The sequence below is a fragment of the Sebastes fasciatus genome, chromosome 12 (assembly GCF_043250625.1).
Source record: "Sebastes fasciatus isolate fSebFas1 chromosome 12, fSebFas1.pri, whole genome shotgun sequence".
Classification (NCBI taxonomy): Eukaryota; Metazoa; Chordata; class Actinopteri; order Perciformes; family Sebastidae; genus Sebastes; species Sebastes fasciatus.
The window spans coordinates 7,085,278-7,108,693 of record NC_133806.1 but is presented as its reverse complement, the minus strand read 5'-3'; the positions used below and the strand labels follow the sequence as shown (position 1 = coordinate 7,108,693).

General features: G+C 39.5%; 3 protein-coding genes across 9 annotated transcripts in view; 1 reads left to right on the top strand and 2 right to left on the bottom strand.

Annotated features, from left to right (window-relative positions):
* Positions 1–1,636: 1,636 nt before the first annotated feature.
* arl4aa (ADP-ribosylation factor-like 4aa) lies at positions 1,637–5,433 on the bottom strand. Of its 3 annotated transcripts, none has more exons than XM_074652897.1 (2): positions 4,515–5,433; positions 1,637–2,971 (listed from the first exon to the last, which is right to left on the bottom strand). In XM_074652897.1, the coding sequence occupies exon 2, from the start codon at positions 2,871–2,873 to the stop codon at positions 2,271–2,273; it is 603 nt and encodes a 200-aa protein (XP_074508998.1). In that variant the 5' UTR covers positions 2,874–2,971; positions 4,515–5,433; the 3' UTR covers positions 1,637–2,270. The 3 variants fall into 3 exon arrangements, with proteins under 3 accessions (XP_074508998.1, XP_074508997.1, XP_074508999.1); XM_074652896.1 differs by having other exon boundaries at positions 5,258–5,432; XM_074652898.1 differs by having other exon boundaries at positions 4,436–4,769.
* Positions 4,775–23,416, top strand: part of vwde (von Willebrand factor D and EGF domains) — a 48,024-nt gene continuing 29,382 nt past the window's right edge. The window contains exons 1-4 of one of the 5 annotated variants that reach the window (XM_074652889.1): positions 4,775–4,914; positions 7,299–7,355; positions 14,607–14,638; positions 17,912–18,398. In XM_074652889.1, coding sequence (XP_074508990.1) covers positions 18,323–18,398 — 76 coding nt within the window. In that variant the 5' untranslated portion in view covers positions 4,775–4,914; positions 7,299–7,355; positions 14,607–14,638; positions 17,912–18,322. Of the gene's footprint in view, positions 4,915–7,298; positions 7,356–10,000; positions 10,137–14,606; positions 14,651–17,911; positions 18,399–23,416 lie in introns of those variants that run through there. The other 4 variants (XM_074652891.1, XM_074652892.1, XM_074652890.1 and 1 more) reach the window with 4 other exon arrangements.
* c12h7orf78 (chromosome 12 C7orf78 homolog) lies at positions 7,591–10,257 on the bottom strand. Its single transcript, XM_074652894.1, has 4 exons — positions 9,692–10,257; positions 9,371–9,455; positions 8,953–9,095; positions 7,591–8,490 (listed from the first exon to the last, which is right to left on the bottom strand). Exons 1-4 carry the CDS (start codon positions 10,124–10,126, stop codon positions 8,404–8,406), a joined length of 750 nt encoding a protein of 249 aa, XP_074508995.1. The 5' UTR covers positions 10,127–10,257; the 3' UTR covers positions 7,591–8,403.

Below are 23,416 nucleotides of genomic sequence, written 5' to 3'. Positions count from 1 at the left end.
CAGAGCAGGACAGGAGGACATACTAATTGATTTACTCACACTGAGAGCTGACGTGGCTTCCAGAGAAAAGGAAGTAGCCTCAGGAAAAGTGTGAATTTACCTTTGCCCTTTGAGTTTCCTTCCTTGGCAAACAAGTATAGGGAAGAGGCACCTGGGCTTCCCATCACAAAAACATGATTCATCAACTTTTGACAAAAGTGGGGCATTCTGGGAATCAACACTCTGGGTTCAAATAGACAGCCAGGACCCTTGGGTGTCATTCCAACTCACTCTCTTTCCATAATGTCTCCATCTGTTTTTAACTATCTAACAAAGTTGCAAAAGCCACAAAACAGAACATTCTGCTCTAGCCCTGAAGTCATACAAATGTGTGAAAATGAGTGCTAAGGACATGTATTTTCTATTTTTAAACGCAACAGACCCCCTGAGATACAGCAACGAAACCCCCACATCAAGGTCACAATTATCACATTTAACTGGAACAGATATTTATGTGGTGAGGATGTTTGGCGATTCAGCCTATGAGCAGTGCGAATCTGCATCACAGAGTTATTTTAGAAAAGCCAGCTGGTGTGCTGGCCTGTCGGGCTTCACAGTCATTAATTGTTTCAAAAGGAATGGGGAGAGCAAATGGCGTTAATACACTGGGCTGCATATCCAAAAATACTCAGTAAAGCCCCTGGCTTCACGGCCTCCTGCCCCAGCCTGTTGTACTGGGTCTCGCTTTAAGACTGCCCTGACAACATTTTCAAGTCCTGATGACGGCCTGACTGTGCAGCATCAGTGCATCGCTTAACCCTTCACACTGCAGCAGCAGCCAATAGTGGAAAGACAGTTTTACTGCGTAGAGCTTTGGATTGTTTTGTGGATGGTCGTATTAGGCTTCATCAGCTTGTGTATATGATATTGCACCATCAGATTAGCAGCAGTTTTACCTGTGTCTGTATATAGTTGGCTCATTACACAACATGCAAACACTGCAATCCAGCGTATATATAGTATATTTAGTGAGAAATTAAAGCTACAGTACGATAAATGCATGTTAAAGTTCATTACAGACAACAGCGCTCCACACGCAAACATCATCTAAACAGACTTTCAGGTTTTCTGGGTGTGCTCCTGTGTCAACAAATCATTGTGCAATTTGCTTGAAACGAAACAGAGGACATTTTCAAAGTGATAATTATAGCAAAGGTTGACTGAGCAAAGCATGTATTTTGTTTTATTTGGAAACCCCTTTCATCACGTTCACGTGTGACAGAACAACTACAGTTCTCTAATGTCAGTTATACAGCAGCAGCTCCATCGGGGGAACTTGTGGTTTAGTGCCTTGTTAAAGGGCACACTGACAGATGTTTTCACAAATTGCTCGTTTCGTCCCTCTCTACGGATTCAAATGAGCTTCTCAAAGCTCAAGCCGGCTATCATCCGAACGAATTGAAGGTTACAATACTGCATTTTAAATACTAGCCCTTGAATAACAAAGTGGACATAAAAACACCCTTCATACCACGGTCAATATTGCTTCTAAATATGTTTTATTAAGCAAAACATAATGCATATCCTGTCTAATGACAATGTGGCCGAAGTAGACCAACTACAGTAGCATCCGTTGTATTTTACCCAAACATTTCTGTAAAATCCAACACAATATGCTTTATTTAAAAACTGTAAACTTCATACGAAGCAAAACTCTAAAGTGCTTTTAAAAAAATGAGATATATAAGACAGCAAGCAAATGGATAATAATGCGATAATACTTTTCTTTCGCAAAGAAAGTCCAGTGTAAAAAAATTAAGGAGTTATATATAACATATAAAACAGTAAAATACAACTGGTGTATAGTTCATTGCTCCTCTGGTGTAACAATGTTCAATCATTTACCAAATAATCCTTCAACTAGTCAAAGCCTTCTCTTAAATTATTTTTGGTAACATTGTTTGGAACATCCATTCGTGAAACATACAGCATCCTTTCCTTCTTTCACCCTACCAGACCCCAAACCCTCAGTGCTTTATAATCCATATAAACTCTTTGTATCATATCCACACATGTCTGAAACTTTCTCATCTTCATACTGTATTCCTTTAAAGTGTCACTTCCTGATCAACAGCATCAGCACAAGACCAAGACAGGGAATCCTAAAATCTCAATTTTGGACTGATAAAACTCAGCATTTTGAATGTGGACCTGCAGTGGATGCCTGTATCCACCCAGGAGAATATCCTTTGTTTCCTTCACATATAACAGCAGACTTTCTCATGACATGTTTATCTCTTTTTTTTCTGCTGCCGCAGCGCCTTTCTCCTTTTCAGGATCATGTCGTGGAGCCTATCCAGGCCCTCCCTGAGTCCATCGCCTATGATGGCGCAGGTTGGCTGCAGGTGCCAGGGAGTTGCAGGGCCCAGTTCTTTCAGCGCCAGCAACTTCTCAATTTCATCGAGTCCCAACGAGTGCCTCAAGTCCTGTTTGTTGGCTACCACCAGCAGGGGCACCCCCTGGTTTTCAGAGGTCTTGGCGATTTTATGGAGCTCCGTTTTGGCCTCCTCCATGCGCTCCGCATCCACAGAGTCCACCACGAATATGATGCCGTCCGTGCATCGCGTGTACGACTTCCACAGGGGGCGTAGCTTCTCCTGGCCACCTACGTCCCAGAAGTGGAACGTCACAGTCCGGTGACCGCCCAGAGACACTTTCACCTTCTCCGCATTGAAACCTTTGGTGGGCACCGTGTTCACAAACTCATTGAACTGCAGTCTGTACAGAACGGTGGTCTTCCCAGCGGAGTCCAGGCCCAGGATGGCGATGTGAAACGACTGGAAGAACGGGACGTTTGAGAGGAAGCCGGGTTGTTCTGACAAGCCATTCCCCATCTTTCCTCATGGGAAAGGTTTGGGAGATTTGAGATCCACTTCCAGTCCAGCGATAATCCTCAGAGCTGCTGATATTCCAAAATGACTGCAGAAATTACCTGAAAGAAAACGTGCAAATGTTATTGTGGGTGAAACACGGGCTTACAGAAGCAGCAAAGCAAGACTACGTAACTTTGGCAGAACAGCCACTGTGGCAACAAGTGGCAATTAAAGGATAATGGCACATTTAATTAGCTTTAAAGACATTATCATTGGCTGAACACTTGCACAAGCAGATAAGAGTCATTATGTCAACAAACAAAAGTAATTTAAGTTACATAACAACAGCTATTTAAAGTTCACTAACATACGTCACCATAAGTTACTGGTCATACCAACCCAAGTAAGGGTGGAGCCGCAAAAGTGTATTGACTTGAGCAAGGGTGCATTTCATTGCTTCCTTTTCATTTGTAAGAGGAAGTGTTGTGATTTCTTTCAAAAGGAACATACATAGTTTCTCTTTAAAGCTGCACCTGTCAATATGTTTTATAATAATAATGGATCAAATTACTATGAATAATGTGATAGGTGTCTGTATCACATAAAATGCAATGCCAGGTGAGCATTATAAATGTGGCAACATTGTAGGGTTGTTTTCTGGTGCTATCAGATTTTTTTCACATGCAACACTTTTTTTTCTCTGAGAAATGGGTTGATGACCAAAACATATGGGCGTATTCATTTTCCAAGTCCAAAGTCAAAGTCCACAGTAGTGCGTCACTTAGGCTACTATAAAAACATCCTTTATGACAAGGAAATGACTTTTGAGCACTATACTATCTAGTCACAATGTCATTGTCTATCACAATGTCCATTATATTGATATAATATCCAGCTGTAACACACCCCAAAGCATCATCCAATGTACCATGACAGGAAATGGCTTTCATTTATTAAAGTCACACAATGAGGAGTTTACAGCCACCTTAAGGCCAAAATGATGTCTTTATAGCCACCATATTGTTCTAAGTTTAATGAATTCATCTCAGATGGTATCACTTAACAGTCCAACAGGGGCCTGGTTGCTAGTTTTTACTGTCATTTTAGTATGCAATTACATCCTTCATTGTACTAAAAAATAGACTTTTATCTCCCAGTGACACTTTTGAGCACTATACTAGTCTGATATAACAATGTCATTATATTAATATAATATCCAGCTGTAACACACCCAAAGCATCATCCAATGTACCATGACAGAAAATGTCTTTCATTTATTAAAGTCACACAATGATATATTATATTATATAGATTATAGCCACCATATTGTTCTAAGTTTAATGAATTCATCTCAGATGGTATCACTTAACAGTCCAACAGGGGCCTGGTTGCTAGTTTTGCAGTGTTTTACTGTCATTTTAGTATGCAATTACATCCTTAATTGTACTAAAAAATAGATTTTTATCTCCCAGTGACTCTGTATTTTATCTGGATATGAGATTGCACAGAGGACTGACAGGTATATTTACACAGGCAGGTGAGCAGATGCATTTTTATGTCCAGTCCAAAATTTGGCTACCTACCAGTCTGAGCCATCTGCAGAGAAAAACATTGCACAGAAATCCTCTCCAGCGTCTAAAAAAGCCTAGAAATTCAACTCACTGTGTTATTTCCACCTCGGATATGTCGGTAGACAGAAAATCCTTCCTGAGCATGCAGAGACACCCTCCCTGTCTGTGTCCTCAGTGTCCCAGTGTGGATCTACCACACTGCTGTGATGACACTGCTGTCAGTCTGGGTCTACGCCCACACGAACACTGCGGGCTGCAATCTGATTGGCTTGTTCACTCAATTCTCTGCCTTCTGATTGGCTAACGCGGCTGTCAATCACAGCGTCTAGACCCGGGAACCAGGATCACCTGTTGCTCGTCACAGTCACACCATATTTTATACTTTTAACATCAATAATTAATCGATATTGATCCTGCTATCAGATTATAAGCTCAGCCGATGTGTTTAAAATGTGTTTTCCTTTATAAAAACGACCGGAGAGGCAACAAAGGTACATTTAATTTAAAAGTTGTGTGTGTAAATGCTTTAAAATGTCTAGAAAATACACTGGTTACGTTTTATTGACGGTTGATAAGAAATGTAACGTACCACCGTGTTACAAATACAGGAGTTTTGACAGGAAATGTCGTTTAAAAAACCCAAAATACACTTTTAGTCTCCAGTCTTGAAGCTTCATTATCATTCAGGGTATTTTTTTAGCTTATATTAAACCATACACGGACATTTAGATAGCACTATTCAATGCTAGTAGTGGGTAAGATATTTTAGTAGCCGCACCAGACTGTAACCGTTAGTAACCGTTGGTAACCGTTAAAGGTGAAGTTTAAACGTACCGTTGGTTCAGCTCAGCGATGCGGCGTGTTTTCTCTTTTTCTGTCCGTTTGTGTGTGTGAGAGAGAGAGAGAGATAGAGAGGGTGTGTGTGTGTGTGTGTGTGTCTGCAGAAACAGCACCGCCCCGTCCATTCGCGTGTTTTTCTTTGAACCGATTGGTCAGAGAGGCAGGAAAAGCTTCAGCCACCATGCAGCAAGAAGGATAACAAACTATAGTGATGGGAATTCAGGCTCTTTTTAGTGAGCCAGATCATTTGGCTCAACTCACCAAGAAGAAACGGCTCCCAAACGGCTCTTCATTGTACCACCTCTGCCTTTTATAATTCAGCCAAATTTAGCGCTGTTTTGACCTATGATTGGTATGTGTGCACATATATCACTTAAATGATTCAATATAATTATACTAAACCTTATAATTTCCAGAATACCATCATTTTACATGCTGTTTCGTTTCTACCTGTCACTCATCTTGTCTGCTATTCGTGCAGCGCATCCGCACCACACCGCACCGCACCGCACCGCAACGGACCCGAACGCAACTGCACCGCACCGCACTGCACCGGACCCGAACGCAACCGCGAAGCAACACATCACACCGCATCGCAACAGACCGCAAAGCAACTCATCGCAGCGCCACACACCGCAATGCATCACACCGCAACGGATCAATACGCAACCGCAGAGCAACGCATCGCACCACAGTGCAACGCAAAATCGTATGATCCTTGTCTGTCATCACCTGATTGAACGCACGCACGTCATTAACACAACATTCAGTCACAGTCAGTGCATGGAGTGCCCGTGGCGCGGAGAACATTCGTCCTAACATTCTGCCTTGAATTAATTAAAGAAAGAAAAAAATGGCTCTCGTACGGGAGCCGGCTCTTATCGTTCACTTAAAAGAGCCGGCTCTTTGAACCGGCTCGTTTGTGACGACACATCACTATCAGCCACCATGCAAGAAGGATAACAAACAATAACTGGACCTCTGTAGTTACTGGCTTACATAACCTGTCTCTGTTACAAAGTACTAGTATTAGCATTAAAATATACTTACAAAAAATACTCATTATGCAGAATGGCACCCAGGATAATGTATATTATTGAATTATTGATGCATTAAAGGTCCCATATCATGCTCATTTTCTTTTTCTTTTTTTTATACTTTCTTTTTTCCCTTTTTTCGAGGTTGTTTTCATATATGCAATTTACAGTTCGTAATTACAATAGTTTATAAACCAATTTTTAAGTTGTGGAGCTTATAGACAAAACTCATTAAGTACACTAGAGAAAACAACTTCAACATACTCAAGTAAAGTGCAAGTATGTTAAAATCGTACTCAAATAAAGTACTTGAGTAAATGTACTTAGTTACTTTTAACCTCTGACATACAGTTTCTACTAGCGACACCAAATTTGGACATAAGGAGTAGCACCATGATATGTATAATCATAGGCTATCAGAGATTACTTATCTATTTAGTCAATTAATATATTTATTAGCAATACTTTAGATATTTGGTCATTGTTATTATTAAAAAAAACTCAACATCATACATACAAAACAGCACAAAACACAAACAATGATACAATAAATTTCCATAAATGTTAATGGTAATCACCAGATCATTTTCAACTTGAGTTTAAAATGATATGCGATTCATGATCCATTTTTCCATCTCCTCATCCATTCATTGATTCCTTCATTCCTTAATTTGGTACCTGGCATATTTTTCATGCTTTTTATTTATTTATATAGCTAATAAAACAAATTACATTTTGCCCATTTAAAGTCATATTGGCCACTCTTAAAATCTCTGAAAATCTCTTATAAATTACAGAAACAATGTAATGAAAAGTTACAAAAAAGAGCTTTAATTATTTTAAATTTAATAACGTATATGCTTGTTTTCTTAAATAGTCCTATCCTGTGCTAAATTCGCTTCCTCTATAAAGGGACAGAATTGATGAAATTTATTGTCTTTCAATGATTTTTTCATAACTCTTCTTTTGACTTTGGCTGCTTTTTGTGTTTTCCCTAGATTTTTTACCAACTACCGTTCGACTTTGGCTCAGTCCTGTAAAAAATAACGACACTAGTAAGTAGTATCTTTATTAGCCTTTTATGAGATGGGAGATTTCATTACATTGTTTGGTATTGCAAAGGATCATAGGGGATTAAAATAAGAAAAACACATGGCGGCGTGTGAGTCATGTGGTTCAATGCAGTGACTGATATTCTTTTCATTTTATATTTAGTCTGCGAGTTATGCACAGAGTCACAGATGACTCGTTGAACACATACGTGCAGCTATTTCAGATATGCTTCAAACACGTGCAGGCTTCACATGTTTATAATTCTTGGGGTACCGAATGAGCAGCTGTCAGTGGACCAGTAGGCTTCCTAATGTGGTGCGATGACCTTCATGACACCACAGTTACGGCATGCCTACTGCCATAAACTTAAAGCTTCAAGAATCTCTGAACATGTCTCTTCTATTTGGTCATTTTCAGTTTATTTTGTGCTCGCAGCTGTATTACAAATCAACAATAATATATTGTAACTTTGACACTGAAAATTCGATTCATACGTTTTTCATTTAAACTAATGCATTGCATTTGAAATTGACGTGACCTTTAAAAGATTCTTATGTCTGTTTTATTTCTTTCGTGAAGCTTAATTTTTCTTTTGCTTCCATGACAAGTTTATTTTCCGCATTTTTTGTTAGTATAGTCTGTTTGTTAAAATGTTATGCTTATCCAACACTTATTCCGATGATTTAATTTCGGTCTGCAGCCTCTTAGTAGAGGGGGCTTAGTCGGTTGTTTTGGTCTTAGCCGACTAAGATTTCTTTTGTCGATTGGTCATTTTTCATGCTTTTTTCATGCTGAATGACTTATTTCCAAGAACCTTATGAGTACATCTCTGGTAAACACAAGATTTAAAGTGGTGCTTTTGTGTGATTCTTTGTGGTAAAAAATTATTTTAACCGATCTGTCGATTAAATTAACAAATCGATTAGTTGACAGAATGTTTGTGAGTCGACTAAAAATTTCTTTGGTTGAGGACAGCCCTAATTTAATTACATATAAAACTAAACATGCACATGTAAAAATTTAAATTAAAAATAATTTAAAAAGACAAAATCATGATCTATTTTTCCACGATCTTGAGAGTTTCTCCTCCACGCGGTCCAAGAATGCGCTGTATGCTTCTCTTCTTCGTCGGTGTCTCTGTGAAACAGACATTCAAATTTAGTTTTAATATAAGTGTAACTCCAAACGGTCTAAACTGTTGTGAATTATAAATATCACCATTTCTGTTAGACTTAGTAATTTAAAATACAACACACAGCTTCAGTCAAGCAATGCAAATTAAGAAGATGCACAAGTTCCAACTTTACCTCCATAAAGCACCAGAAACCACTTGGTTTGTTGGTTTGGGTGGTATTTAGCTACATATAGATCTTTACTCTCTTAGTATAGAAAGGTGTAAAACGCTCCAGATACAGAACCTACAATATATGCCTCTAAAATGTAATCACAATAAATTATGAACTTTAGGACATTCCTACAGCACACAATCTGCATGATGATTACATGATTGTAGTATGAGCCTGGCCCCCTCTTGGGGCGGACAAAATTTAACATGGAAGTGGATCTTTATGTAGATATGATGCCAAAAACACCACTGACAGTATATGAAGCTGATTTTGGAGGCCAGGACAGCTGAGGGAGGATGAGCTTCGCATCCCATCTGGGCTCCTCAGGTTTATACGTGTCCATCCTTGGCTTGGTGTCCCTTGAACTTGAGAGTGACTCAAATCTAGTGGTCTGAACTGGAAAAAAAAAAACATTCATTCATTCAGTCATTTGTGCTTAGATTGGTATTTGAAGATATAAATAAAAAAGGCCTTTGACTGAATAAGACATGTTCCACCCAAACACGTCTTCTTTAAGTGCAGGCCCTTTCTATTTTCAGTACATATTAACACAAAATGCATTTGTTTCAATCAATGGCACAAATGAAAACATTCAGAATACTAAATTCTAAGACAAAGTTTCAGCCAAAATGATCTCAGAAAATGACAGAAGATGAAGTGAATTCCCTTACCAATGTCCAAGTGTTTTAATTTAAAATGCAGGTTACCCGGATCTCTCTCATATGTGGTAACTATGTCTGGAAGGTCCTCATTGAGCTGAAATCAGTGATACAAAGCAAGAAGTTAAATATTTTTTATGATATTCTTTTATCGTTTGTTTTTATCGCCATCTTTTGGTGAAATCAAACATTACAATCTACAAAGAAGTATGCTGTACACAGAGTTTCAAATGAGTATGGTGACCCTGCTTGCCTCTCTTGAATTCGGTCTGCGTGACATGGCAAACATACAGAAGAAGTTATAAAGTATATTTTGTGTTTGCAAACACTTACTGGTCTGAAGTCGTGTGGTTTGGGGTTCTTGTAAGGCCCAGAAAGGTACTTCCCAGTCTTAACAAACATTAGCTCAGATTCCAGAGCATCAGGAGGCCTGTAGGATCTGATGAACTTTGGAGACTCTTCTCTCTGGTGACTCTCATATAGAACAGTTGGTAGAAATATCCCAGTTCTCCTCTTTGTTTCACTTGGTTGAGCTACAGTTAGATTTGAATACGTCTTTCTTTCTTTCTTCTGTGGAACTGACAGAGATCTGTACAGTTTAAGAGAGAAGTCTGGTGGCTTGATGCTCCACACGTCGCTGTGGATCTCAGTCTCGGGGAGCGTGAACCATTTGCCTCTTGCAACAGAGAGATGCTGACTTGCAGAGAATTGGATTTTTTCTTCAAAGGAGACTGAGGAGAGTGGATGCAACAAACTGTATGGAGCCATTTTGATAAAGGTATCTGCTTACCTTGGATTTCTTGGTGATATCTCCTTACAAATTTAAATCCACAGAGTTTGATCTTCTACTGTTTGTCAGGAATGTCAGGAACACAGTGGTAGCCACAGGGGAAAGTAGCAGACAGAGGTGGCACAACAGTTGATTACAAACACAACACATAAAAAGTGCTGCTTGGTAACGAGCGCCTTTAGTCTTCTTAACAAAAAGAATTAAGTTAAGTGGGCTGAGCTCAGTAGGACATTCAACAAAAGCAGGACCTTGGCAACAGTGCAAACAAAGTGCCCTCTGAGAGAAGGAGTCATGGCATCTTGAAATCTTTCATTTAAAGGAATATTGTTGCAGGTTGAATATTAATATACAGATACAGTAGATTACGTGTATTTATAATCTTTGTCTCGGTCTTGAAGAAAAACATCTTAATTGCATTTTTCACATTCACAAATCTGTCAGTGTGGAGACTCTTATATCAGAAAGACTTTATAGTGTGCCAGGATTTAGTCACATTTTAGGGAGAAATTACACAGAGGCAAGGCAAGTTTATCTGTATATATAACACCTCTCAACAACGAGCCAATTCAAAGTGCTTTACATAAGCCATAAAAGGCATTAAGAAAAGGTCTAAAAGAAACACAAGACAATATAAAAAGACACATAAATGGGTTTTAAAAAGTAAAATAAAACAGAAGATAAAAAAAATAAGATAAGCAGCACATGTAGAACATCTGAAACATGACAAGGGGGCCAAAACTAAACACTAAACATATCTTATAATGTTTCTTCATGTTAAATATTAATCTGAGTAAATATAGCTGTGAAATAAATGTAGTGCAGTAGAAGTGTAAAGTAGCATAAAATGGAAATACTCAAGTCAAGTACAAGTACCTACAAACTGTACTCCAGTACAGTAATTGATTATATGTGGATAGGTAGTTATTTTCCACCACTACCGAAACAATTGTTTATGAATCTGTAATGTTAGGATAATTCCACTAGATGGCAGCATGTTATTCAGGTGGTGGCAGTCAGAGAAAAGCTCAATGATTGGTTGGTATAAGTGCTACTTTAATCCATTTCCTTTCTATACTGGAGTTGTAAAGTTCAGACTGAGGCAGAGAAGATAAAATACTATAAAGACAGTAGGATTCAGTCGACGTTGAGAGGTTTCATGTAGACTGGGAGGACCCATGACTTTAGATGAATTTGAGAGTAGAGTATGCTGTTTGCGATAAACTGTCATTAACTCAGTGTACTTTACCAACATCATGAATGCTTACAGTCTCCAGCAGCAGGCCTGGATTTCTTCCAGATTCATGGAACATGACACTGTTTAATGTCTGTAATCGCTGCATATTGTAAGACATTTTTACTGACTAAACCTCCAAGAAAAGACAGGGAAATAGTCTGGAAAGAATATATATCTATATACATATAAAATAACTGTACAATATATATTTTCCTTTATTTTCAAGATGGTGAGATGTTGAAGCAACCTTTCTTTCAATGTTGGATTTTAAATATGTTACATGCGTCTTCTTAAAATGTCTCTGGATGCTGTTTATGACTCATCATTGAGATTTAAAACTGGTGATCCCGTCTCTATACATCATTGTGATCTTTATCAAAACACTGTTGTCTTTTCTTTTATTTTAGGAACTGAATATCGTTATGTTCGTAGTATAGGTTTCAGAAAAATAGATGAGCAAACATCTCATGCAGATACAGCAGCACCAGCATTAGTTCGAAACATTTGTGGATAAGTCTGGCCTATAAAAACACTAAAATAACGTGATATGGTGTAAAAATATTTTCACACAAGTTGTTGATTGCTGTAAACAGGAAGTACTGAGTCTGAGTCGCTAATATTTTTCTTACTCATACATTTTTGTTACATAAGTTATAACAATGTAACTTGGTCTCTCTTAGTCTCTGTATTGTTATATAAGAGGTCATTATAGAAGAAAAACAGTTACATCAGAGGTCATAGTTGTGATTTACAGGAGCCAGACAGTGAGCAGAGGAGGTCCCCTTATGTAGACAGTTGCTGCAGCAGTCACTTTGTTTGTACCGACTCGGACAGCTGACACAAGGGGGCAAAGGCAACAGGAAACCCGAGCTGAGACCAAACAGCGCCTGTGAAGGAGCTGACCTAGCCGCCACTGTTAAACCAGGAGCTGCCACCGTCAGAGGCTCCTCTCGACCTCTGGCCCCTCAGCTCTGTGTCTGAAAAACTCCTACCATTGTATCTAGTGACATTTACAGCCACTGTGCAGTCAGTGGCTCGGCCGAAACAATTACAGGAGCGTTTTGTCAGACGCGACAGCCCCGAGATGCTGCTGTTGCCCCTGCCTTTCAGTGGCCTCAGAGATGTCTCTATGTCACTGTGACAATTTGTTTGGAGCCTAATTGCATTGTTGTTTGAACACTGGGAGAAAAGGTAACGCAGATAAATCACGCTGTAACACACAGAAGTTGTAAATTATGGCTACATAACTGTTGAAGGAAATAGAAACAAGCTGAAACAGATTATCTAAGACTGAGCTGAGGCTCAGCTCCTCCTTCCGGCTGACTGTGTGTCAGGTCCTCCATCTGCTTTTACTGTTGTTTGAGCACCGTCACTGAGGAGAGCGGATTTTTGGTTTCTGCCATCGCTGCCCATCCCAACAGATCAGAGGCTCTTCCTTCCTTCCTTCCTTTTCCTCTTTGCTTTCATTTCGGCTCAGACAGAGCAGAATGTATACTGTGAAACAATGAAATGTGATAAATCAGGAAATGCCATGAATGTGGATAAATCACAGTCTTACATTTGGTATTTTGATGTGTCATTTTATCATGTATTGACATTAGAAGGTGCTTTTACAGTGCAGCTTTTCTCTTAACTTCCAATTGAACTTTCAAGTGATTCCCCATTTCCAGAGAGTAGGAAATCACAGTCCCTAGAACAGGAAATAGTCCCAAAACCTGAAAAGCATCAATGTAAACATTATGAAAAGACAAAAGGCACAAGTCCTCATACAGTACATCTAGTTTTGGTTGAAATTTAAATTTAAAATGTCGTCCAATTTGTTGAAAACACTACTTTTGACAGAATTTAAAGGCACAGAAAACTCCTTTTCACAATCAGCTTGTTATTATGAGTGATAGGGTCGTACGTGAACACGCTGTTTTCAGCCAAAGTCAAAGCAGTTAAACCGTTTTTGTTCTCTTCATACTCTACTATGCCTGTTAAAAAGGTTTGACACATCATCACTGTTTTACTTTCTGTTTTAGTTTTCTGTTTCTCATGGTAAACTCACATTTAACTTCTTTTATGACTGTTACAGTAAACAGTTGACTCTGATAGGATTTGGGCATTTAGCTTGTCACTGGATCAGAGACTGTATAGACAGTGTCTGGGTCGGGGTATGTGATGATGGGAGGCTGGATGTCGGGGGTTGAGGCAGGAATAGCTTGTGTCATGACCCAGCTGCTCTGAGGTCACATTTGTCCTCTACAGTAACTAAACACAAAGCAGTTCCTTCTGCAACAAAACAAACCAACACTCAGCAGTTCTCGCGTGTTATGTGCTCTCCACAGGTGGAAAGTACATATAAGTACATTTAACAGTAGTAAAATACTGAAGTACTGTTACTTTACTTAGGTATTTCCATTTGGATAGACTTAATACTCGTCCATCATCTCAAGTCTGACATCTGACAGCTCAAGTTACTTTGTCCCATCTTTCATCCTTTCTTTTCTTTGAGTCAAATTCAAATAAGCTTTATTGGCATGAATGTTAAGGTTACATTATTGCCAAAGCTAAATTACACATTATTGAATAATTGCATTTCACACAAGAAATAATCACAATATACCAAATACATTTTAAACATACATTCTTTTACAGATGTAATCAATCAGAAGCATGTTCAGAGTTTGTTGTCTATTTATTTCCACCATCAGATGATCTGAAAGTTGAAAATGTAAAACTAAGCCAAACCAGAGATTCAGGGCTTTTATCCAAACAACCAAATGTACTCTGTTCTTCTTCACAATGAGTAATTTTACTTCTGATACTCAGGTTCCATTTACTAATATTTGTTTACTTTTTCCCACTGTGGAATCGTCACTTTTGAGGATTTACGTTGCTGTCTGGAGAAAGTTGAACCCAAATCACAGTGATATCTTTTCAACTTTCTCCAACATACCACCTGAATGATTTACATCAACCTTTACTGGCACTTTCAGCACTTCTTCCACCACTGTTGTTGCCAAAACATCATGCACGTGTTAGCCAAGACACAGGCTGAGGAGTGATTACATGTTGTTGTCCAAATCTTCTCCACAGGGGTCCAACAAAGAGCTTAGGACCTAACAAAAAGCACTTTCACCCTTTACTGAACACCAGTAGCCTCAGGTGGGCTGTAAATCAGAGACTTGTGCTGAATTATTCATTTCAACTTATGTTTTTTCTTTTTTTTTGTCATGCAGGTGATGGAGCGAGAAACAACAGCAAGGAAGAGGTAACTGGAAAAGTGTGTTCTTGTTTAGACTTTTAAGAATGTGGTGGTTTTGGACCTTTGGTTTAGGGCTGATTTATCTGGGCTTGAATCACTTTCCTGTGTTTCTCTGCTGCTTGTGTGCACTTGAAGTCTTTTAAGTTGCACAATCAGTTTTCCTGTCAGTGGTGGAGGTTAAGGTAATTATATACAGTTTGCATTTCCTGCATCATTTAGCTCATATCACATTTCCTAGGGGACACTGCAGTGCTGCCATTTCTCCCACGTCTGCACAACTGATTATAATGAGAGAAAATTGCACAAAATGAGCTCATGTGTCTAGTTTAAAGTATCAAACGAGGCAATTATCCACATTTATTTACTACTTCTCCCTCGATGTAACTTGAAGGCTACAAACTCATACATGTCATGTACTGTTTATACGGTCACTTGATGTAGATGTTTTCCATCCGGGAGGCCGATTGAGATTTAATTGCTGGTTGTGTAAGAGCAGACGGGAAGAGAGTGGGTTTCTACCTGATGGCTATACCAGGCTCTGAGCAGGTCGATGGTCCAGGAGATTTATGAGGGAGGGGTTATATACCTCCTCCGCATGGGAGTCCAACAGACGGGCGTCTCACCAAGACAGTCAGGCACCTCCGTGTTGCACTGGGAGAAGACGGTCTACGACCTGCACAGCTGTCAGCTTCCCATTGGTTCTCTCTAGACCTGCAGAAATAATTATCCAAAGCTCTATTCGTCGTTAATCACAGAATATTGTCTTACTGACTTTATTGGAACTTCACGGTTTCCTTAAACAGTCCACTTTATAGTGCTGATACATAGCTAAATCATCAGTCTGAGTTTGAAAAAATGACCATACTTGTTAAAGAAATTACTTTATTTGTTCATTTCCCCGATTGAATAAGCAAAATCGACTTGATCAGCGAATCAGTGAATCAACAGAAAACTAATCAGCAGCTATGTTAATAAATGATTCATCATTTGAGTGACTTTACAAGCAAAAAATGCCAAACATTTGCTGGTCTAAAATGGGAGTATTTCCTGCTCTTTTTTTGTTTTATATCATTGCAAATTGAATAACTTTGGGTTTAGGACAAAACTCGACATTTGAAGATGTCATCTTGAGCTCTGGGAAACTGTGATGGGCATTTTTCATTATTTTTTTTAACATTTTTACATAGACAAAACGACTAATCAATTCATTGAGAAAATAATTGGCGGATGAATTAATATTGAAAATATGTGTTAGTTGTAGCCCTAAATTGTTGTACGGTACAAAACATTAGAAATAAAATCTGAATAATTTGAAGACTGCATGGGAGAATTGCAGCATCTCATCTATCTTTGTAGCTCTCGTCATTTTAGCATATAACTGACTTCAAAAAAATACATTTTATTTCCTGCTTTTTCTACTCTTCATCTAACATCCCTGAGTGAACCAGACACTGCATAAAAAAGCATAACTTTTTTCAAAATACCTCCAGAATTAAAAGAAATTTTACAATACAAATTGAGCCATCACTTTCTCTGGCTCTTATCTCCTCTTCTGAAGAGATCATTTTCAGGTCGTTGACAGAACAATCAGCTCCAGCTCCTCAGCTCCCGCCAGTGAAACTTTATCTGTGAGTAGCACGGCTGCTGTTAAAGCGTGAGAATGGAAACTAGCAGTTTGGAAAGGACCTGACTATCTGGCTTATCCAAAATTCCACTCTTTGGCTGAAGCCGTTTCCATGAAAAGTGTAGCATGTGGGCCATCTGTTTTAGTGGTTTGGAGTGTTGACTTATAAAATATAACTGGCTGGTGAATGATTAGAGCATCAGTCTGCTTTTTACCCCTTTAGAAATGGAAAAAACAGAAACCATTACAACATGCAGATGGTTTTACAAGCTTAACTCGATTCAGATAATTGATTTTAATTTGCTCTGAATAACAGAGCGCCCACAGTAATTAGATGAATGAAGTTGTGTCAAATGTGTAATGTTTGGATAGTAAAGAGATACAGAAAACAGAAGCCTACAGAAAAAAAAGTAGTTTAGGTTTATGATGCTTCTCCCTGGTTCATCTCTCTGCATATAGGATATTATGATGTAAAGTTTGAGCTTTGCAGTTTAGTAGTTTCACTGTAGATGCATATTGACCTTTCACCTTTTCCTATAAACATCCTGATAGTCAAAAGTACATTTTTGATTAGTATGTCAAAACCTGATTTCACAGAAATGTTGAATGGCCAGAATTTAAGTATTGTTTATGTTTTTGTCTGATTGACTTATTCAATTTTAGGCTTTTTTTATTGGTATTATGGTAAGTCCTCACATTTGCTTTGTTGTTGTTTAGTAGCCTATTGTTTAGAGCTGCAACGATAGCTGATTATTCCATTAGTCAATCGACGGAAAATTGTTCGTCAGCTAATTTGATAATCAAAGAATTGTTTGAGTAATAAGAGCAAAGCAAATTGGACCTTTGGTTGGACAAAACAAGCAATTTGAAGACACTTTGGGAAATTGTTTTTCACTCAGTTTTTTGTGACATTTTGTTGATCAAACATTTCCTCAGTTAATAGTGAAAAGAATTGGCAGATTTATCTTAATCGTTAGTTGCAGCCCTATATTGTTTAATACATATGGCTTTAGCGTAAAATAATTAGTTTTCCTGTTACATAACCAAGTATGAAAGCAAACAAAATCACCAATGTCAACACAGAAAGCTATTTGAAGACATCACCTTGGGCTCTGAGCAGTGGTGGAAGAAGTACTCAGATCAAGAAATACCATAGTCTAAAAACACTCCATTACAAGTAAAAGTCTTGAATTCAAAACGTTACTTAGATATTAAGTAAATAATCAAAAGTAAAAGTACTCATTATGCAGGATGGCTCCATTCAAAGTGTTATATTATTATAGAATACTATAATATTCTGTTGTTATCATACATGTAAGAGCATTTTAATGTTGTAGTTCGTCAATGTGAAGCCATCTTTTGATACCTGGCTTACTGGATATATTATATATATATATATATGTGCATTTTATTTTTACCATATTTCTCTCAGAACTGTAAGGGAGTAGAAGTATATAGTAGCATAAAATGTAAATACTCAAGTAAAGTACCTCAAAATTGTACTTAAGTACAGTACTTGAGTAAATGTACTAGTTAAACTCCACCAGTGCCTCTGGGGACATGTTATGTTCATTTTTCACTATGTTCTGATGTTTTAGAGATTGAACAATAATCGATTACGTAAATAATTGTTAATTGCAGCCCTGATCTTTCAGAATAGGAGCCGAGTGTTTCCTCGTGGTGCTACTCGTGCAGCTCAGTGGCAGATGTGTGCAGATGTGTGTGTGGAAGAGGTGTGCTGGGTCATGAGAAGGTGTACCGCTGATGCTCCTCCTAACACACTGCAGGCAGCAGTCTGTGGTCAGCCGCTGCTGCAGTCCGGCGTCTCGGATCAGCCGACAGCCGCTCCGATCACTCCGATCACTCTCAACACAGAGAGGCTTCAACACACCGCGACTATACCTCCGGAGTTCATCCCCCAGCTTCTCTTGCTTTTAACGGAAACGACTTACTGCGCTCCTGTTGCTCCTGTTGTTCCTGTTGCAGACGGAGAGAGAGAGGATTTTCGGTAAAAACGGTGCCAGTGCTGTTTGGTTGTAAAGTAGCGCGCAGGACGCTGCAGGACGATGAGACTTGAAACCGTTTTGAAACTTCTTCCGTGCGTTGTGTTTTTACTTCCTAACGTAATGCACGCTCAAACAGGTAAGATCACCCCCTCTGAGTGATTCACACATCTGAGTTTGACTGTTTTCATGCGGTACAAGAGCTGTTTTCACTAATGTAATGGGCAAACATCATGTTAAACTATTCTCTGCCTTTTTCCTCAGTAAGAAAAATTATTTACAAACAAAAAATGGGATTAAAATTCAAATATAATACACCAAAGAGCTCCAGGTCTGCAGATTCCTCTGGTATAGTTTTTTGAAGCTGACACCTTCTCATCCATCATGTAACTGTCATCCAAGGCCACATACCTCCAAGTCTCATGGTCAGAGCTTGATGTATTTGTGCTGTCATGGAAAACAGAGACGAAGCAGGTCTCAGTCTTTTCACCCACATGGGTTGTTGGCTCTCTCTCTCAGGACAGGCAGACATGATGTCAGAGTTCCTGTCCAAGCTGATCAGGACTGAAGCCACCAGGTGTTGAGAATGAAGGATGTCTATTGGCAGCTTTGACAGCTCCTGTCGTCTCCTTCGGGCGACTCGTCTGCCTGTCACCGCTGTGGCAGACTCAGTCAGACTTTAAATTCACATTTGACCTCAAACTGACGAGTACGAGTTTTCTTAACATGCTTATCATAAGCAAAAGAATGATGTTTCCAACAGCTCTTTACCACAAGCTGATGAATACCAAGTACTTCCTCCCTTTATGTTACAACTCTTGTGCAACCATATCTTAAACATCAGAAACCATCACAAACTCTGAGAAAAGCCAAGCCTTCTTCAGCTAATTACCATTTTCTTTCACTTCATTCATTCAGCTTGACGTTGTGTTCATGTTAGCAGATCCCTTCTTGGGAGAGAGGGTTATCACCTCTGCCATGGAGGTCATGTTTTCAGTTTGGTTTGTTTGTCTGTTTGTCAGCAGGATTACGGAAAAAACTGCTGCTCCAATTTTCATGAAACTTGGTGGAAGTGTGTAGCATGGGCCAAGGAATGACACATTCAACTTTGGAGCACATCCGAATCACAGGGTGGATACACGCATTCATTTTCACTGATGGAAACAGCATTGCCGTAGGTCTGCACTCTCCGAAAGCCCTTCTAGTTTTGTTTTGTTTTACCTTAACCAGTCATTATTAGCAAGCGACTTTTATGTCCCGCTAACGGTGGAGATACACCAAATCCGGCCAACAAATGGAAAGACATGGTGGAACCCAAAACGGTTCGGTTTTTTTTTTCGGGCGGTGCTTGGTTTTCGCTTGACTATTTTCAGCATGGCAACTTTCTAATTTTACAGCTAAACAGTACACTAAAATATGTTTTTGAAAACATTTGAGAAGAGAAATAGGCATTACAGTAACAGAATCTTCATATTTGGACAGCACTGTTTGAAGGTTTGATTGGAGTTTGTTTGCTCCGGCCGGTGGGCGGTGCTTGGTTTTTGGCTCGACTGTTTTAAACATGGCGGCGGCATAGGCGCAGTTTGAAAACTTTAAGGTTGGGAGTTCTAGAGGGAATGTGCAAACTGCGCCTGTGGGTGGCTTGTCACAAACTTTCTAATTTTACAGCTAAACAATACACTAAAATATGTTTATGAAAACATTTGAGGCAAGAAATAGACAATGCAGTAACATCATATTGATTCATATTTGATCAGCATTGCCTAGTTTGACTGTTTCGTGAGCCTGCTGCCTTGCGATTGACAGACATCATTTGCTCAACACTGAGGTTGAGTCATGATCATGCAAATTCAGATACAGTGAATGGTGTATCAACTCGCAGAGCCGTATCCATCATGCAACGCGCGGCTGGATCTCCTGCTCTCCATAGAAAAAGAAAAGGATCCGTCGACTTCATATACGTCAACAGATTTGGTGTATCGCCACCTTAACATTTTCGATTGACACAGAAGCTGTATTAACGGTTGCTATGAACGGTGATCTTAACATTTTTCTCATCCATTAATATGTTGATTTCCTGTAAGTTGACTCACAACAGTGCGTGCAGCTGCATCAGTCTCATCTACACTTGTCGCCGTTCTTCTGTTGCTATATTTCATGAATGTAGCTCGGCAGCTACAGTAGCTATTTAGGAAGATGACATCCCAATCTCAACTTCCCCAGGGCCCCTAACAGGTGAATTCAGCCCCGTCAATGAGAATTCATCGTAACGTCTTGATCCTCTTTTACTCATTCTTGTAGACTCTGTCCATTCTCAGTTTCACACATGGAAATGTGGTCACAACAAAACACTGCAGTGTCATATCCAGAGGTTTCCTTGACATGTTACTTGGTAAAAGTTTGAAAGATGTTTTTTTAATTTTATTGGCTGTTCTAGTGATTACAAAGCACTCAAACTGTGTGTTTAAGAGTCCTCCTTTAACCTTTAACCCGCTGACCTCTCCTCTCTCTGTAGCAGTTTTAGGACTTCCTTCCACTCCATCAAAGTTTTAATGCAAAGAGGATGTCTTTCATTTGGATTTTATTTTTTTTATGAACCACACTGAGGATTTACTTTGGAATGATTCAAAGAAATAGTTTCCCCCCTGCTTTAAATTCACATTTGACCTCAAACTGACGAGTACGTGTTTTCTTAACATGCTTATCATAAGCAAAAGAATAAGAATAAGCTCTTTACCACAATGATGAATACCAAGTACTTCCTCCCTTTATGTTACAACTCTTGTGGAACCATATCTTAAACATCAGCAGTCACATCCTGCTGGGAAGACCCATTAATAATAATGCGTTTGGCTCCAGCTCAGGTATTCATCGGAGAGGTACTTTGCTGAAACTGTTTTCCTCGTGCTGGTGTTTCAAGGGTCTGGTCATTGTGATAGTTTATAGGCCAGAGAGAAGATGTGGGGGTTCATTTGTTGTAGTTAAAATCTGTAAACTGCAGATTACATACCTGTCTATGACGTCTAATATGTAGATCAGGACTGAAGCGACCAGGTGTTGAGAATGAAGGATGTCTGTTGGCAGCTTTGACAGCTCCTGTCGTCTCCTTCGGGCGACTCGTCTGCCTGTCACCGCTGTGGCAGACTCAGTCAGGCTATCACCTTTCACTTGACCTCTCAGGTCAGGGACAGAAAACTTTGCTGTCGTGCAAAGAAGCTGGCCGGTACTTCTTGGTTACAGCTTGGATCTTTTTGTTTCCCTCTGCTCTCACTTTTGTGGCGGTATGCAGGGATGGTAATTAGCACCAGCCACCAGCCACCAACCAAATGCTGGTAAAATATGCAAGTGGCTGCTAGATTTGCTTCACTCACCAGCCAAGAAAACAATGGTAATCTATTGAGTGGCTGGTGGACAAAAAAGTTAATTTCCAATCCTGACCGTATGCTTTATGGTTATGTTTTAACTTCTATGGTCACATCCATGTATTCACTATTTTGTGCCATCATGATTTTGTCTTATGAAAGAACAGTTATCACTCTTTCCTATCAGGCTGTTGTCTCTGTAAAAGGAGCCTACCTGTTGTCATCCAGACTGACCTTTCCTGGACCTGCTCCAGGTTTTCCATCACGTAAAATATAATTTCTTTAAGAAACTGTTGTATTGAACGTTGACTCAAGAGGAGGCTCAAGGCAGGAAATGGTGGCAGTCATTTTTGTGGAGGAACATCATCACAACTTTCTTGAACTTCACATGCGATGAGGGTTTTCATGAGGCAGTAACATCTTCCGGTTGGCCAGATGGACTTAAAAGAGGCCAAAACTCCCTGACGAAGACCATGGATGACCCTCATTGGTCTCACAATAAAGTTGTTCTTTATACTTCCGTACCTCTTCCGAGAGTAGGATTGGTCGGTTGCGGTTTGCGAACGCTTGAAAGCCAACCCCAGATTCACTCTCGTTTCGGAACGAGCTTTGTCCACTTGGCGTTTCGCCTCGCTATATTTTTGCCGCCGTGCCCACCATTTTCGTAGCGGTCTGACACCTCGCTATGCTTTTATAGAGGTTGATGCTTTGAAATGTTCCAAATATAGCAAAATAAATAAATGAGAAAATGCAGGCAGAATATCTCTGCAGATACGGACACCACCACAAACTTCCAGTGGGTCATCAGTGATGTTTGAGAGGGATTATTTTTGTATCAGTCCATACTTTTTTTTTTTTTTTTTTAAGGAAAGTCCTACTCATTGTGCCTTAAAGGATCACTGAAGTAGGTGAAATCTCTCCTCTGGACAGATGAACTTTAGCAGCAAATTTCATCATGCTTTTTTCCTTTGTTTACTTCACTGTCACCGGTGTGAACGAAAAATGGATCCCCGTGACAGGCCAACCCTGATCCTAGCTTGGCTTGAGGCATCCATATAGGCATCCAGACAGTGACAGTCAACAAAGGCTCTGGCCTGAGGGGCATCTGGGCTTATGCCTGGAAGACCCACATAATTGAATCCCGCTGCATTTCTTGGCAAGACCTGCCCTGCGTAAGTAGTTGAGGCAGAGACGATTGGTTGAGGTTAGGCATTGACCTCGACTGGTTAGGATAGCCCATTGGTCAGGGCATAGGACCTGAACACATCGGGCTACCGATTCCATGGCGAGCATTGATGCCTGGCCAATCCTAGCGCTTGAATGCTACGCAGGGCGGGTCTTGCCAAAAAAAAGCAGCGGGATTCATAATAACGCAGTAGGCCCATTAAATAATCTATCCATGGTCAATAACCTGTATCTTCATAAGAACTTGCATTTTTACCCACATATGGTATTATGTCATTTTAGGAAGATGGACAAAAACACAGTAAATACTGGAACGTCCTACATGTTTGAACAGTGGTTTAAAGGCTTCTAAGGAACTCAAGTTGTTTATATGGAGATGAGAGCATTGGTGTCAAACTTAAATCAGTCTAATTAATGCAAGAGAGCTCCCCTGAATCAGCTGTTTCCTGACACCTCTACCTGCTCCTGATAATGGTTTTAAAGTAAAACCGAGAGTAATATGGAGCTCTATTTCTGGAGTAACTCTACTGTTATATCTTCATCATTGTGTATGATGACATCTGCATGAAGTAGGTATCCATCAGACACCATGATCAAGGCTGAAATGTTG